The sequence below is a fragment of the Astyanax mexicanus genome, chromosome 22, assembly GCF_023375975.1.
Source record: "Astyanax mexicanus isolate ESR-SI-001 chromosome 22, AstMex3_surface, whole genome shotgun sequence".
Taxonomy (NCBI): Eukaryota; Metazoa; Chordata; class Actinopteri; order Characiformes; family Acestrorhamphidae; genus Astyanax; species Astyanax mexicanus.
This window is the reverse complement of record NC_064429.1, coordinates 11,007,609-11,023,476: the sequence shown is the minus strand read 5'-3', so window position 1 is coordinate 11,023,476 and position 15,868 is coordinate 11,007,609. Positions and strand designations below refer to the sequence as shown.

General features: G+C 39.0%; 1 protein-coding gene across 1 annotated transcript; it reads right to left on the bottom strand.

The window, feature by feature from the left end:
• Positions 1–779: 779 nt before the first annotated feature.
• Positions 780–6,575, bottom strand: tor4ab (torsin family 4, member Ab). The gene is made up of 3 exons (XM_022677718.2): positions 6,380–6,575; positions 2,626–2,988; positions 780–1,778 (listed from the first exon to the last, which is right to left on the bottom strand). Exons 2-3 carry the CDS (start codon positions 2,986–2,988, stop codon positions 963–965), a joined length of 1,179 nt encoding a protein of 392 aa, XP_022533439.2. The 5' UTR covers positions 6,380–6,575; the 3' UTR covers positions 780–962.
• Positions 6,576–15,868: the final 9,293 nt, after the last annotated feature.

Sequence of the window (15,868 nt, the reverse complement as noted above, 5' to 3'; positions counted from 1 at the left end):
CTTAAAATGTGGAAAGTGCTGCAATTTAGTGAGTAAATCTGTTGTTGTTTGGGCACTTTTGGACATGCAGGCCAATTTGAGCATTACCCTTTTTCCATTTTGTTTCTGTACCCAGTACATTGTTAATTGCAACAAATGACTAATAACGACTAGTCGACAATGAACATTTGGATTCGACAATTTTTTTAAAAATCGACACTGCTGATTATATTGACTAATCGTAGCATCCCTACTCTCAAGCTGATTTCAGTCAGCACAGGCATCTGTTAGCTGATGTGTCAGAGCTGAGTTGCTGTGCTTTCCTCTGATGCAATTTCCTCGTAATGCTACTCAGTAATGGCCACATGTATCGGAGGAGGCGTGTGCTAGTCTTGAACCTCCTGGTGTTGGGGCATCACTAGTGATAATGGCAGTACATGCAGCTAAATGTAGCATAGCTCAATTAGAGAGAAAAGTGTGATTAAAAAAATTGAGTAGAATTCTCAGGAGGGGTGAGATAAGTGTCTCTTATCAAAATAAATTAAATCATTAAAACTAACATTGTTTTTATTCAGTTAGTTTTATCCAGGACTGGAGGTAAAGAATATATCACTGCTATACAACGAAAAAAAATCATTATGTTCATTTTTAGCTTTCTTAATTGAACCTTGTAGTTTAAACTCGCTATGTAATATTATTATTACAGTAGAATTCTGAATGAGTAAAATATGTTTTTCATTGAACAGTGACAATATTTTAAAACTTAAATATTAGTTTAATAACAATTATTACACAGCAAATAATTTTTACCAAAAAAAAAAGTATTTTCTTTCCATAATATGAATTCTTTAGACGTTGCTGTCTCTGTTTTTGGTTTTTGTCTTTGTCTTAGTGAGTCTATGTACCAAAAGTACAGACTTACATAGTCCCTCCTCCCAGTCTCCAGGCTCCTCCCACTTTTTCTCTCTCTCTCTTCTTTAGGTTCACAGTAGGTTAACCTTGGCCACCACCTGTTTGCAGCCAGTCTTCGCGTACTCTTTCCCTCCCGCCCTGTGATAGGCCAGTTCCCCCGCCAGTCTCTCCACGTGGGCGGAGTCAGGGTAGAAGCCTTCGTCCGTCATTTCCTCGAGGAAGCACTGTACCACGTGGCTCCGCTCCAGCAGGGCCAGAGGAATAAGCTCCACCTCAGGCTCCGCCCACAGTGGGTGGGCCTTGGCCAGGGTTTGCCGGAGCGGCCGTTCTGCTCCAGAGACGGTACCGTTCTTCAGAGCGCACTCCGTGATCTCCGCCTCCCCCAGCGTGCTGAGGAACACATAGACGATGTTCAGAAACTCGTTGTTCTGCTGGGGCTGCAGGAGGGTCCGCAGGGCGTCCAGCAGGGGGGGATGCATCAGCTCCACCTCATCCAGAACGATGAAGGGTATCCGCTCCTCCTCCTCAGCCTGGATCACCATTTCCGTAACGCGGCGGATGAGATCTTTGGCGCAGTTCTCCGGACTCTCCTGCAGGGGGCAATGGTGCAGGGAAAAGTACTGCACCACCAGGCTGTCGCCCACCACAGAGCGAAAGTGGCGCGAGAGCAGACGCCCCAGGTGACTTTTCCCCACTCCAGGAGTGCCGTGCACGGACAGAGCTAGGGGGCGCTGGTGGGCGTACGTGGACAGGTAGTCGCTCAAGTGGTACATCAGCAACTCCAGCGCCTCCTGCTGGCCAAAGACCTCCCTGTGCAGCGCTCGCTCCAGACCGTCCAGGTCGTACTTCTCGAGGTGGTCGTCCAGGTTCTCTATGGCGTTGTAAACCTGGGATGGAGATAAAAAAAGAAAAAGAAGAATTTTAGATCAAGAAAGATAGCCACAGTAAACAAATATAAATTTTTATGCTTTTATTTTGAAAGGGTGGATACTGCTAACCGTGGTTAGAAAACCAGAAGCCCCAGAACTGAAAGCAAACCCGGTTCTACAAAGACACATATTTCTGTAGGTACCGTACATTCTGCACTGAGCTAACAACATTAAAAAAATGGGCGCTAATGCTAACAACTCTCACAGTCCCATACAACTTCTGACAATTCATAGTGGATACTAAATTATTTTTAGTAGACAATAAATAATTCATAGTAGACGATAAAAAATTCATAGTGGATCCTAAATTATTCATAGTGGACAGTGAATAAATAATAGCAGATACTAAATAATTCATAGTGGATACTGATTAATTCACAGTGGATACAAAATAATTCATGGTGAATATAAAAAATTCACAGTATATACAAAATAATTAAGAGTGGGTCCTGACTAATTTATTGTAGACAATAATAATTCACAGTGGATACTAAATCATCCATAGTAGGTCCTAATTAATTCATAGTGAATATTGAATAATTCACAGTGGATACTAAATCGTTCGTGGTGGATATTAAATAATTCATTGTAGACAGTAAATTATTCATAGTGGATAGTAGACAACACATAATGTAATAGTGGTTACTGAACAATTCACAGTGGATACTAAATAATTCACAGTGGCTACAGTGGAGATGGTGGATGATAAATAATTCATAGTGGATACTGAATAATTCTTAATTGTTTTTTTTTGTTAGGTATGATTTGGTCTGGTGTTGGCGGGGGATAGGGGGCGCTCTCTGACCTGCAGGAAGACGACGATGGTGAAGAGGATGAGGAAGGGTTTGGCTCGGCTCTGTTCTTTATTTTTGGGAAGGTAAATCTTTTTGCCGTTGGGGAACATCACTTTGGGATTTCTCCGGCGGCTCTTCCGGCGGTGGGGGCTGGCAGTTCGCTGCTGTCGAGGGGGGGCGGAGTTATCTGGGGGGACAGAGTGGGAGGAGCTAGACCGTCGCAAATATTTACTCCGGATCCGGACCATCGCTCTCAGCTGCAGGGGGAGGGAGGAGGAGCCGCCGCCGCCGGAGGATTTAGCCCCGCCCCCTCGCTCTCGACCTACTAACACTTGCTTTACTCCACCGTCCATCTCGTCTTCCGTCCTGTCCATCTGTCCATCAGAGGAAAAGAGAAAAGAACAGAGTGTTCATGGATATGAGCTTTAGTTATTACTTCTTAAATTAATATTTTTTTTCCTGCATTAAAAATTACACTTTGTCTTTGTACAGGAATGTTCTCATATGGGGACAGTAGTTTATTTTAAAATTCATGTTTCTGTCTTGACTGGCTGTAGAAACTTCTGACTGGGATTCCCTCCACCAGTGTAATGTTATCATGTGACCACTATAAGTTATGGGCAGTGTCTCTATATAATGACAAAGGGTTAATGTTTTAAAAATTAAGTATCATGGTGCAGAGAAACAGAATATAATGCAGGGTCTCAAAAGGTTAAAACTCCCCTTAAAATACTGATGTTTCTAACAGTGAATAGTTACTGGCAGACAAATGTTGTTCAGTAATTGTTTACTTTTCTTCACTGTTAGCAATTTTGTAGCAAAGTTTGTAGCAATTTGTAAAAAAAAATATTAAAAGTTTATACAAAAAATGCAAATTTATGGTTACTTTACACTTTATTAAAAAAACATTATGATTTTGGAAACATTATAACTATATAATATGCCTATATGCATATATACAAGTTTATAAAAAATATCAAGTCTGTAGAATCTTTATAGCAAGTATATAAGGAAACAAATAACAGGTCTATAGCAACTTTATATAGTATATAAAAACAAGGCAAGCATAAAAACAATATGATATTTGCAGGTCTATAAAGGTTATTACAAATAATGTAAAAACCTTTTCAAAAACAGATCGGGTGAGGCTGTTAGCGTGACTGAGGTCAGATCTCAACTTTTAAACTCTGGCAGAAACTAAATTAATTAGAGTCTACTGTTGGTTTTGGCAGAAATATAGTCTGAGTGTTTTTGCTGTGTGTGTGTGTGTTAGTGTGTGTGTGTATGGGTATGCCATAATTGCGAGATGTAGACCTCAGGCAAATCAGGTGGTTACTGTGGTGCATCTGTATTCAGTATGTTGACTCCAGAATGACCCTGCTGTGTGTTATTTTCACATCTGATCTTTAAGAGGTTTTGTTCACACAGCAGCTAAAAGTGGCCCAAATCCACATTTATCTCTGTATTTTAGTCTGTTCACACTCTGATCTGTATCCGACATTGGTCTGAACAGTTTGCGCTGCTAAACTGATGCTCATGAGCTTCACGTGAAGTTTCGGTTTCATATTCTCCAGCATCACAAGAGCTATCAAGGGCCCTCTCTGGTGAGAATGAGTAATTACACTGATCATGCAGAAGAATCATTTTAAACTGGGCGGGTGTGATTCGGTCTCCTTTCAGAGCGGATGAATCCGATTAATCCATTATGTTCAGTCAGAGAGAAAGAGAGAGAGAGTTAGAAACTGCACTCCTTCGTTTCTGTGGTTTTACTATGAGTGAATGAGCTACTGAGCTCTAAAGTTCCCCTTCTGAAGTCTCCATTGCTCCACCAGCTGAAGTCCTGTCTTTCTTCAGAGACCAAAAATTCAGTGATCTAAAGCACTTAAAAAAACAGCTCATATGGCATTCATTCTTACTAGAGACACAACTAGACATTTTAAAACAAATTTAAAAACGATGGAATGAGACATTTAATTAATTTTTTCAGCTCAGCTCTGCAGGTAAAGATGGTAAAGATGCAGGTTGATGCTTTAGGTGATCTGAAACTGTTCTTCTTCCCACACTGCACAGCCTTAGCATAACACAAGCTGTTTTATATCTGGTGTATTCATCGTTCTCTGGAATTGAGCTGTTTTGATGCTCCGCTGCAGTGTTTTGACTGTAGGCTGATTACCATCATCTCACGTTACATCTTCTGAAATTCCTCTATAGCTTTTACTGCTTGTGTGGGTGGATACTGGATACTGAAAATCAAACCTGTTTCTGACCTTTAACTTTGGTGTTTCCTCATGTTTTCCCAACATACACTGCAGAGAAGTAGCTCAAAACATGTCTAATCCTTGGCCATTTTTATGAATCTTAAATCAATAAAATCGATGAAAAGGCTGATATCTATATATTCTGATTACAGAGCTGTTTGATGTCTGTATTTTGCATACTGAAAGTAAACTTCACTGAGAAAAAACTCCACCTCAAGCACTTTCCCTTACTTTGCTTCCACCTGCGGAAACAGAGCTTTTATTTACGCTGGATTTGCATGTTTGTCTTTCTTTCCCCGTCCAGCTCAGGCCTATTTAACAGGAACTGCAGTTGCTCTTCTCCTTTATACTCTTTCTCTCTCTCTCTTCTAGGAATGTATGTTATTTTACGCTGAGTTCAATGACCACAGCATGCAAAACCCCAGCATGCAAATGGTTCTGTTGCTCAGGAGAACAGAGAGCCGAGGTTCTAGCAGGTCTAGACAACGTCTCGAAGCAACAACAGCAACACCCAAACAACCAAACGCCCTTTATAATTTCAGTTGCCTAAACTGGCCCACGTGTTTGTAAACCAGAGGCAACCTGTGGATGGAGAATGCATGAGTGTGGAAAGTGTGAATCAGACCTTTGGGCTGAATGTAAAAAAATCTAATGTTTTTAGGGATGCATCAAATATTCAGCAACCAAAATAATATCCTCCCCAATAATGAATTATAAGATGGTCAGATAAGATTATGGAGTTCTTGTGGTGAGATCTTCAATCATGCTTTTACTGTGTAGAGACACACCACCCCAACAAACTGCTGGTGTTACTGAGGAGCATCTCATACGACAGTCAGTCACTTTTAGTATAGATACGAGAAACATCTCAGTAATACAGCTCTGGTAAAAATGAAGAGATCACTTCAGTTTCTGAATCAGTTCCTCTGATTTTACTATTTATAGGTATATATTTGAGTAAAATGAACATTGTTGTTTTATTCTATAAACTACAGACAACATTTCTCCCAAATTCCAAATAAAAATATTGTCATTTAGAGCATTTATTTGCAGAAAATGAGAAATGACTGAAATAACAAAAAAGATGCAGAGCTTTCAGACCTCAAATAATGCAAAGAAAACAAGTTCATATTCATAAAGTTTTAAGAGTTTAGAAATCAATCAATATTTGGTGGAATAATCCTGGTTTTTAATCACAGTCTTTTTTCATACATCTTGGCATCATGTTCTCCTCCACCAGTCTTACACACTGCTTTTGGATAACTTTATGCTGCTTTACTCCTGGTGCAAAAATTCAAGCAGTTCAGTTTGGTTTGAAGGATTGTGATCATCCATCTTCCTCTTGATTATATTCCAGAGGTTGTGTGTATGTTTGTGTGGCACAAACTCTTTATAATATGTGTAAAGTTTTATACAGCACTCCTTTATTTATATTGTGTAATTTTAGGTGGTTTAGGAGGAACATGGCTCCATCCACAGTTCTATTTATCAAGCAGTGATCTCCTACCTTCTACAGACTGAGAGAAGATCCTCCTCCCTCCGTCTCTCTCTCCTCCTCCTCCTCCTCCTTCTGTTTCTGCTCTTCAGACGATGATGGTGAGGATGATGAAGATGTTGATGCTGGAGATAGAGATGGGTAACAGTGGTGCATTCATTCAAGCACTCTCACACACTCTCACACATTCGCACGTCCTGTCCTCACACTCAACCTGACCACTATCTCTTCATCTCTGTCTATTTTCCTCTCTTTATCTACATGAGCTCCACCTCTCTCTCTCTCTCTCTCTCTCTCTCATTTCCATCATGTTTATCTGCTGACCTTTTAGCTGGACCTGCAGCACCCCACTCTAAACGCTGCACTCTAAACCCATAACACAAATAAATTAAGTCTGTTCGATGTAAAATTTAATATTTCCAAATATTAAATTTTGAATCAACCTATAACAGTCTGTTGCCATTGGCAGCTTCTTTTCAATTGGCTTCTGAACACATCTATTTGCATACTTTGTGTGTGTGTGTCCCAGTTTCTGACACTCACCATCAGTGTATAGTCATTCCCCCCAGCCCAGCTTTGGTAAACTTGTAGATCATATATTATGATATTTTACTGGGCTGTATGCTATACTTTTCTCTTTAGCATCTCTTTTATAGCATTTTTCTACATATAGTCTTCTATGAGTATTTCACATCTATATTTTAGTGAAATAAAATAAAAAAGAAGACTAAATACAGACAGGTTTTATGCACTTAACCATAAAATTAGACTAAAGCAATAGATATAGCAAAAAAAACAACAATTCAATTCAATTTATTTTCAATTCAATACAATTTATGCATAATAACCTAAATGTTTAAGTTTAATTAACTTAATTTCTTGAGTGCAGATTATTTGTTGCAATTAAAACTTATACAATATATTGCAATTTTAATATTTTGTGTACAGTAGTACAGTGTGTCAATAATATAATCAATAAAAATATGATTAAACAGCTCTAGTTAGCTATCTGAAAGCTCGACTACAATTATTCCTAAGTGTAGTTCTGCCTTCTAATGATAATATAGCAGAATTAAAAATAAATAAAAATGTGATAATATTAGCACAGAAAAAAGTTCGATACAAATAGGTGGGTCTATACATGAATGGGCAGGGCTACATATCATACCGCAACCAGCCAGCAGAGGCGCTAAAGCTGAGGTAGCTTCTCATTAAAAAAGCTGTTGTATTGTCTATGCTTTAAACAGACATTGCCTCCAGCTGTAATTCAGCTGATTATCTACATTCATTGTTTCTTCTGTTGAACTATCACTTTAATCTCTACGTGAACGTGAACTCACCACCCGTGGTGCTCTTCTTGGAATCCTGCTCTGGCCTATAGTGCCCCAGTGAGCTCTTTACACCAGTGAATTTACGTAATGTACCTTTGGGGGCGGACACACACACGGGCCTGTGTTTTCCTGTGTTTATCGCGGTCTACTTCACTAATCTCTTCATTAGAGGGGCTTTTATTCTGGAGGAACATTTCAGAACAACAATAATGAACCACTTCTAACTCCGAGTCCGACTCTAAATACCAGACCAGAGCGGGCAGGGAGGCAGCGAGGTTCGGCGGCGGTGGTGGGGTGTGGGGTATTGGAGGTGGGGGCGGTGGATGAGGTGGGGAAATATGCCGGTAACTAATCAAACCCTCGTTAATTCCTCCTTATTCCTCATTAACATTCATTAGCATTAGCGCTGTCCTAAACTCAGGTTAGCCGTTTGCACCCACTGTGATGCTTCAAACAGCCGGCCTCCATTGGTCGGCCTGGGTCAGCTCCTCCCACACCATCTGCAGAATACAGAATCTGGTTGGCATGACCTCATTTGCATTAGATATTTTGTATTGCATTAGACATGTTAATGTTGCTAGCAGTAAGCATGTCCAAAAATGTGTGCAAAATGCTAAAGCATTATTAGTATGCATAAATACAGTAGTGCATATTCTCAAAACTGCAATTGCATGCCCTCAGCATGACCTACTTCACATATGAACTAACAAACACATTTGGGCAAATTTGCCTAGGCTAGTTTTAATAATAAGTGCATTTAAATAACTCACCTTGGCTTTTTAGTAATACATTTACAGTACGTCAGAAGTGCAAAACTAATCATAAATCTTCCTCAGTAGTGCTATTCCAATCATATACAGTATTTACTTATGTAGTACTATTCTAATCATATATGTACTTCAGCAGTGCCGTTTTAGTCACATATTCACCTCAACAATCCTAATTAACATTTATATTAACAGTACTATTCTAATCATAAATGTACCTTTAGTAGGGCTATTTTAGTCATGAATTTATGTCAGCAGTGCTACTTTAATCATAAATTTACCTTATTGGTGCTATTCAAATCATAAATTTACCGTAGCAGTGCTTTTCTAATCATGAATATACCTTCAGCAGTGCTATATCTTTGGTTGCCAGATATTTGTTCTATCCCTACCCTGTGTGTTTTCATGCCCTGGTTGAGAGAGGGGGTCTCTGAGAGCCTGGGAACTGAATTTATAATGTTATCTAGACTGTTTTTCAGTTTAATTACAGCAGAACAGTAAACACACTGCAGCTCAAAGCCTCCCACTGTTACACCCAGACAACCTGCCCAACATTCACACACACAAACACACACTCAACCTCACACACACAGTGAGTGTGCGGAGGTGAGTAAGAGGGCTTTCTGTTTGTTGTTTGTTATGAGTGTATAGGTGTGTGAGTGTATAGTGTGTGAGTGTGTAAGTGTGTGTGTGTGTGGGGTGGAATGAGGAGGTAGTGACCTGAAAAGTTGAGTTTTCACTACACTGTATCACACACACACATACACACACACACACACCTATACACTCCCTCTCTGTCCTCCCAAAAGACAAAGAGGGTTATCATAGAGAGAGAGAGAGAGAGAGTACTGTAAGGTCGAACGTCCGCCAGTTCCCACGGCCAGCACACACACACACACACACACACACACACACACGTCCAGCCCACTCACGTACCACACACACACTTGTTCTTTCTTTGAACACTAATTGCTGCCACAGTCTCAGTTAAAACAGAGCCTTTGTATGTTTTTGACCCCTGCGTGACCTCTGACACCCGATCCACACACAGTGACCTCACATGGGCCGAATGACGTGGGATGACATCATCACTCACTTCCACTGTCTATTTAGAGACACTGATCAAAGACACACTAAAAACAATAATATCCAATGACAATATATATTGGTAAATAATGAAAATATTAATATTACAACTTCATTGTTGATATTAATGTCTTTTTTTATTTTACTCCAGAAATCAGTACAGTAGGTGATGCTGCTTCTCCATCAGCAGCCAGAGTCAGAGAGAGAGAGAGAAAAAGAGATAGAGAGAGAGTACAGTAGGTGGCACTCTTTCCTCTCATTACTTTCATTGTGATGCTGGTCAGTACAGGCACCTGTTAGCTGATATATATTAGGGCTGAGGATACAGCACTTTCCTCTGAGTGCACTGTAAAGCCAGGCGGACACTGTGCGATTTTTTTAATCGGATGCGTTCTGGAGAGCTCACACTGCACGTTTGAATCGTTTGTCGTGTATGAACAACGCCTGCGATTCATCTGCACACACTGTACGGTCCAACTGACCTGCTGCGACGGGGGAGCTTACACTGCACGTCTAAACGCAGCCCGTAGGCGGAGCTTTCTTTGTGTACAAACTCTCGCTTCAACACAACATGTCGCCTTGCAAAAGAAAGCGCACACTTTGCTTATTTGTGCCCTGTTGTGCGCTGAAAGTCCACGGAAGAGACGTACATGGACTCGCAGGTGGCATACCTGTCAAGTCTCCCGTTTTGGCCGGGAAACTACCGTATTTTACTCCTCTTTCCCGCCGTCCTCCCGTATTAGTATTTTCCCGTAAATTTCCCGTATTATAATAAAATTTTAAAAACTTTATTATTGAGGAGACAGGGCACTGACCGCTCTGTGTCTCTTAACCAATCGTGGTACCGGTTCAAGAAGAAAGTCCCGCCTTTCAGGAGAAACAGCCAATCAGCTTGCTGGTTTTGCGGGAGCGCAAATGAGGGTCAGTGTGGGGAAGACGCCCCGCCCCCCGCTGTGAGTTCAGGCAGCTAGTCGGAGCAGCTGATGTTAAAACATATATGGATATACGGAGATTTTTCTAAAAGAAAGGTAAGGGTAGGCTAATCATGTAAACTGTGAGGAGATTTTTCTTATAGCTGCTTAAAAATACTCGTCTCCGAATAAAAACACACAGATTAAACCTTTTAAAAATTAAAAAGATTACAGCTTGTGAAATGTGGAGAGGACCGAAATTAACTGAAATAATCAGAAAGAAGTATTAATTAAAAAGTATTAATTATGTAGACCCCATTAGAACTATTTTTTACTGATGGAATATATCTGGTCCATGTCTTTTTAGTAAAAGCTCATGATACTATTTTTAGGTCACCAACAGTCATTTTGCAGAATTTGTGCACCCTTTGTTCAATTTTAAATCCATTAAATAAATAAAACATATATCATATAAAAGAGTGCATTTATGCCAAAAAAGACATGAAATCTTAACTTTTTTAAATATCTAGAAAAGGGGCTATTAATTTGGCTGTATTAAAAGAATGACATATGTAGGAATGTCCACAAAATTTCAGTGTCAACAAAGGTAGGCCTATCAGATTCTGATAATCTAATTGTAGTCTGTAAATGGTTCACATGTGGTTATCTTAGATTTTTTGTAAACCTGTCTTAAAATGTAAGGGATACTGAACCTTCGTTGGGCTGGTGGGACGGCTTTAATCGGACGTAGGAAAATATCCCTTATTTTTAAATCTAAAACTTGACAGGTATGAGGTGGCTGAGGCGACGTGGACTCTACGTGGTCCGTTTTACAGAAGGAGAGCGCATAGAAAAATGGCTGCGCGTCAGGCTGCGAAAGAAACACCAGCAGCTTAAATAAAATAAAATGATTTTATTTTTTATTCTGTTTATTGTTTATGTAAAAACTGGTTTTGCAACACTGAATTTTAAACAAGCAATCGGTTATTCACACTGGATAGGGACCCTCATTTACAGTGCCGCTGAGCATTAACAGTTTAAAAGGGATTAAAAAAAAATATAAAAAATAGAAATAAAAACTGACATTTATTATAGACGAATAAAATATATACGTAAAAAAGGAAAAATAGGACCTTTTAAAAAGATCATAAAAATTGACATAAAAGGTAAAAAAAAATTATATCTTATGAAGATATATATGTAATGATTTGATTAATAAAAGAAGAAAAAAAATTTAAATGAATAAATATAAAATATAAACTCATTAAAAATTTGTTTAAAATAACCCAGGCTTTCTGCAGAATATTCAAAGTTTCAGTTAGTTTCAGTTTCAAATCATGAAAACAGCTCACCAAAACCTCAAACTATTCTTTATATTTGACAATATTTACTTACAGGTCCTTTGCTTGTACTTACAGGCCCTTACTTATTTTTATTCAACTGAACTGAGTTCCTGTAGCCTTGCGCTGAATTCAGCTCCGCGCTGTGAAAGAGAGCGAGAGAGAGGCGCAGCGCATTTTGTCCGATTTATCTTTATTAATTATCAGTACATTTATTAGCTTTAGTAAGTTTAATAGCATTAATTTTACTACACTTCTCTGACCTTATTTATTAAAACGTTTACTTTAGAAGACAGAGGTTATTCTGCGCGCAATGCCGCGCGCAATGCCACACGCTGCGCTAAGCTGGCTTTGCGTGGCTAATATTCTGGAGCACTGGACGAGATTTTAATTAATAAATTAATATATTTATAATTTTAATAAATTTGCACTGGCGAAAAGAAACGAATTATAAAATATAGCTTTATATTTCTGTGCATGTTTTAAGTTTTATATAATTGACGGGCAGCACCAGATGTTGACAATGTGCTTTATTTTTCAGATATAATAGCAAAGTGAAATAAAATAAATTTATGTTTGTCAAAGTTATTTTCTCTTTTAATTTTTCTTTTCAAAAACTCCAGCTATTGACTGAGAATAAGCATCTGTTGAAATTCTTAAACAGCAGAATGCCTGTGTCTGCTATATTAAGCTATAAGTCTGTGTACCGAACATAAATATAAATCCTTATAACTGACAGAAATAAATATGACTAATAATTATTTATAGTTACTGTGCAGATTTTTGGGAAAACAGGTCGTGACGTTAAGAAATCGGCCCGCAAAACAGCTCACACTGTGAGACAAGCGACCAAAATTTCTGGCATGTCAGAAATCCCTGGTCGCGTCCGACTGCCCATTCGCAGCTCGTATGGGCAATTAATCGGACATCGCTTCCCCTCTCACACTGCACGACAAACGACGCACGATCAAGCTAAAATTCGGCCCGATCATGAAATTCAGTCGCATCCGACCAGATCGGGCTTAAAATCGGGCTAAAATCGCACAGTGTCCGCCTGGCTTAATGCTGCCTCGTGATTGGTGCCTGGGGAAAAGAGGCAGAGTCTGATTTTACATATATTGGAGGAAGCATGTGCTCGTCCTTACCTTTCTAATTTGGGGGCATTACTTATTAAGTTAAGTGAAATTCAGGGTGTCCTCAAACATTAGACTCATATCTTCAGTGTAAATGTAACTATAATTTTTTAAACACTAAATATGACCATAAAAAAAAAACTGTATTTTTCGCACTATACGGCTCACTGGATTATGAGGCGCACTATCAATAAATGTCCATTTTCTGGTCTAGTTTTATACAAAAGGCACTCTAGATTATAAAGCAAATGTTGATAGACTCTAGAAAGGTGAAAGGGTGCAATGTTTTCCTTTTAATTCAAGCAAAGCTAAGTTAAATAAACAAAACTGAAATTCTTAAAAAAAAACATTTCAGTCAGAGTCAGACAAATCAAATGATTGGTGCATATTAATCTACACAGATTTTTCTCCTGCAAATTTTATGTTTATTTGGGTGAGTTTATTTAGAGTTAAAATTTCCAGGTTTCCACTAAAGCTGGAGCATTAGCATTAGCGGCTAACTACTAGCGGTAACTCTAATGCTGCTTCAGAAGTGCTAGCCGGGGTTAGCAGCAGGCTACAGGCCGATACTACTCACCTCTGAACAGTTAAAGAGCTAGTGCTTAGCGGCTAATGCTAATGCTGCTCCAGTCTCAGTGCTGGAGAACTAAACTAAATTTCCTGTATAACTCTGTACTTCAGTGGAGTGACTTTACTGCTTCTTAATACCTGACTGGTAAAAATCATAAGGATTAAAAGGCCCACTGATGATTTTTGGTAAAATTAAAGGATTTTAAGTGCAGTTTATAGTGCAAAACATCAGCGCTGTGGTTGTGATGAGTATGCTAATCCCGGTGGACAGTGATTGGTCACTGGGTCATGGCCCTGACGCTGTTGATTTCAGAAGTCTAAAAATTCCTCATATCCGTCAGCCGCTGTCTGACTTCTGCAGAAGCTCCATCCTTCCATTCTTACAGTAAGATTCAGTCATTTTTACGTCAGAGCCAGAGATTTCCCCGGCTGCTTTCACTGCTTCCCCTGCGCTGAGTCACGGAGGACGCGGACCGGACCGGGCTGGGTCAGGATCCAGCACAACCTCAGCTTTTCAGTATTTTTCCATTTCCTATTGCGCAACCTGGTGACTGTTACTGGTGAAGAGAGGAGGCCTGATACAGCCTGCAGTGCAGCAGCGCCACCTGCTGACCATGAGGGATAACACGCACCAGCAAGAGTCAAATCATTATACCACATATATTACACATTTATAAAACATAGAATTTGTTATGGATTTTAATAAGGAGTTTAAAAAGGTATAAGGTCACAGAATTAAAGCACCTTTAAAAAAACACCTTTTCCTTTTGCTCAGTTTACTATAATATAATATTTATCTAAAAACTGTTGATTTTGGATGATATTTGTGTCATTCAGTTCGAGTTTGCTTATTACAGTCTCTTATGAATCAAGCTGCATCACTTTGTTGGAACCACTTAAAAATAAGGCTCCTTTTTAAAGGGTTTATAAATAGTTTATAAACGAGTTTAGTAATGGTTATAAATTAAGTTTGTAATTATTTTAACTAAATACATTAATAAACACTTAATAAATGCATTAATAGAAAGAACAACAGTATAAATTACTTTTTTTAACATATCTAATAAAATAATATAGAAAGTCAGTTAAGTCAAATTTAATATGTTATTATGGTTAAATGAATTAAGTTATTAACAGAAATTAAATAAATGATCACTGTAAGTATTTAGGAAGATCTGAGGTTTAACAGTATAAACTAATGTGGAATCAGCAGGCCACTGTTGCCCTTTCTATTTATGTGTTGTAACTGCGTATTAATAGTTCATAACCTAATTAATAACATTAATAAACTCCTTTACAAACTATTTATAAACCCTTTATAAAGAAGCCTTATTTTAAAGTGGACATGCTTCTCCTGCTAGGTAGTTGCATGCAAACACATGGCGTGGCTATGGATTCTAGGTTGCTCTGGCTGTGCGGGGTGTCCAAACTTTGCACCAATAGCTGCTTTATCCAACAGCTCCTCCATACTCACACAGTACTGGAGCACTGGCTGGGGTGCCGGGGTGTCCAAACTTTTGATCGAATGCTATTTCTCCACACAAACTTTTGACCTAATGCTGATTTATCCAATAGCTCCTCCATAGACATGGGTCAAATTCACATACATTCACAATTGTACAAAAAAACAAAAAATCTACTGCAATCACACAAATAAATGCAGAAAATCAGGCAGTAAAAGGTGCTTTGTGTTTATTAGATGTTTACAGTACAGTTTTTGTTGAACATGCCGACAGCGTAACAGTTATTCGTTAGAATAGCACAGTTTAGCAACGTGATAATAGTGCAAATCTGCAGATATAGCATAATTACAGATAACTGATCAGAGATAGAGTGAATAACATTATTGATTAGGAGTCACAGTGTCAGGTTAAAGTCTCTGCCAGGGTTTTAACGTTGCATCCATGTGTGTGTGTGTGTTTGCATTCTGCTGGAAGCTCCAGCTCCCTCAAACTGTTTAAAGTAACAGTGCATTTGCATGGTGGGAGCGAGAGACGGGATTTGCATTGAATGGAAACTGTAGAGAGTCCGAGGACGAGCTCCTGCTCAGAAAACTGACACTTTAAACCTGTAGTTTTGCTTAAAATTCAATAAAAAGAAACGCTTTCAGTCTGAACATCTGGAGTTCAGAAGCTAATGTAGCTAACGGCCAGCAGAAGCTTATGCATGTACAAAAATGAGCTTAGCATTAGCATCACACACACACACTCGCCGTATCACACCGTATGGAGTTACATTCAAATAACCGGGACCAGCCCTGGACTGTGTTATTAACTCAGGAAATCAGGAAGCTAAAACTGCATTAGCTTCAACATGCTAACCACCAAACCACCCACATACAGAAAGCCCCTTCCAGCAGATTC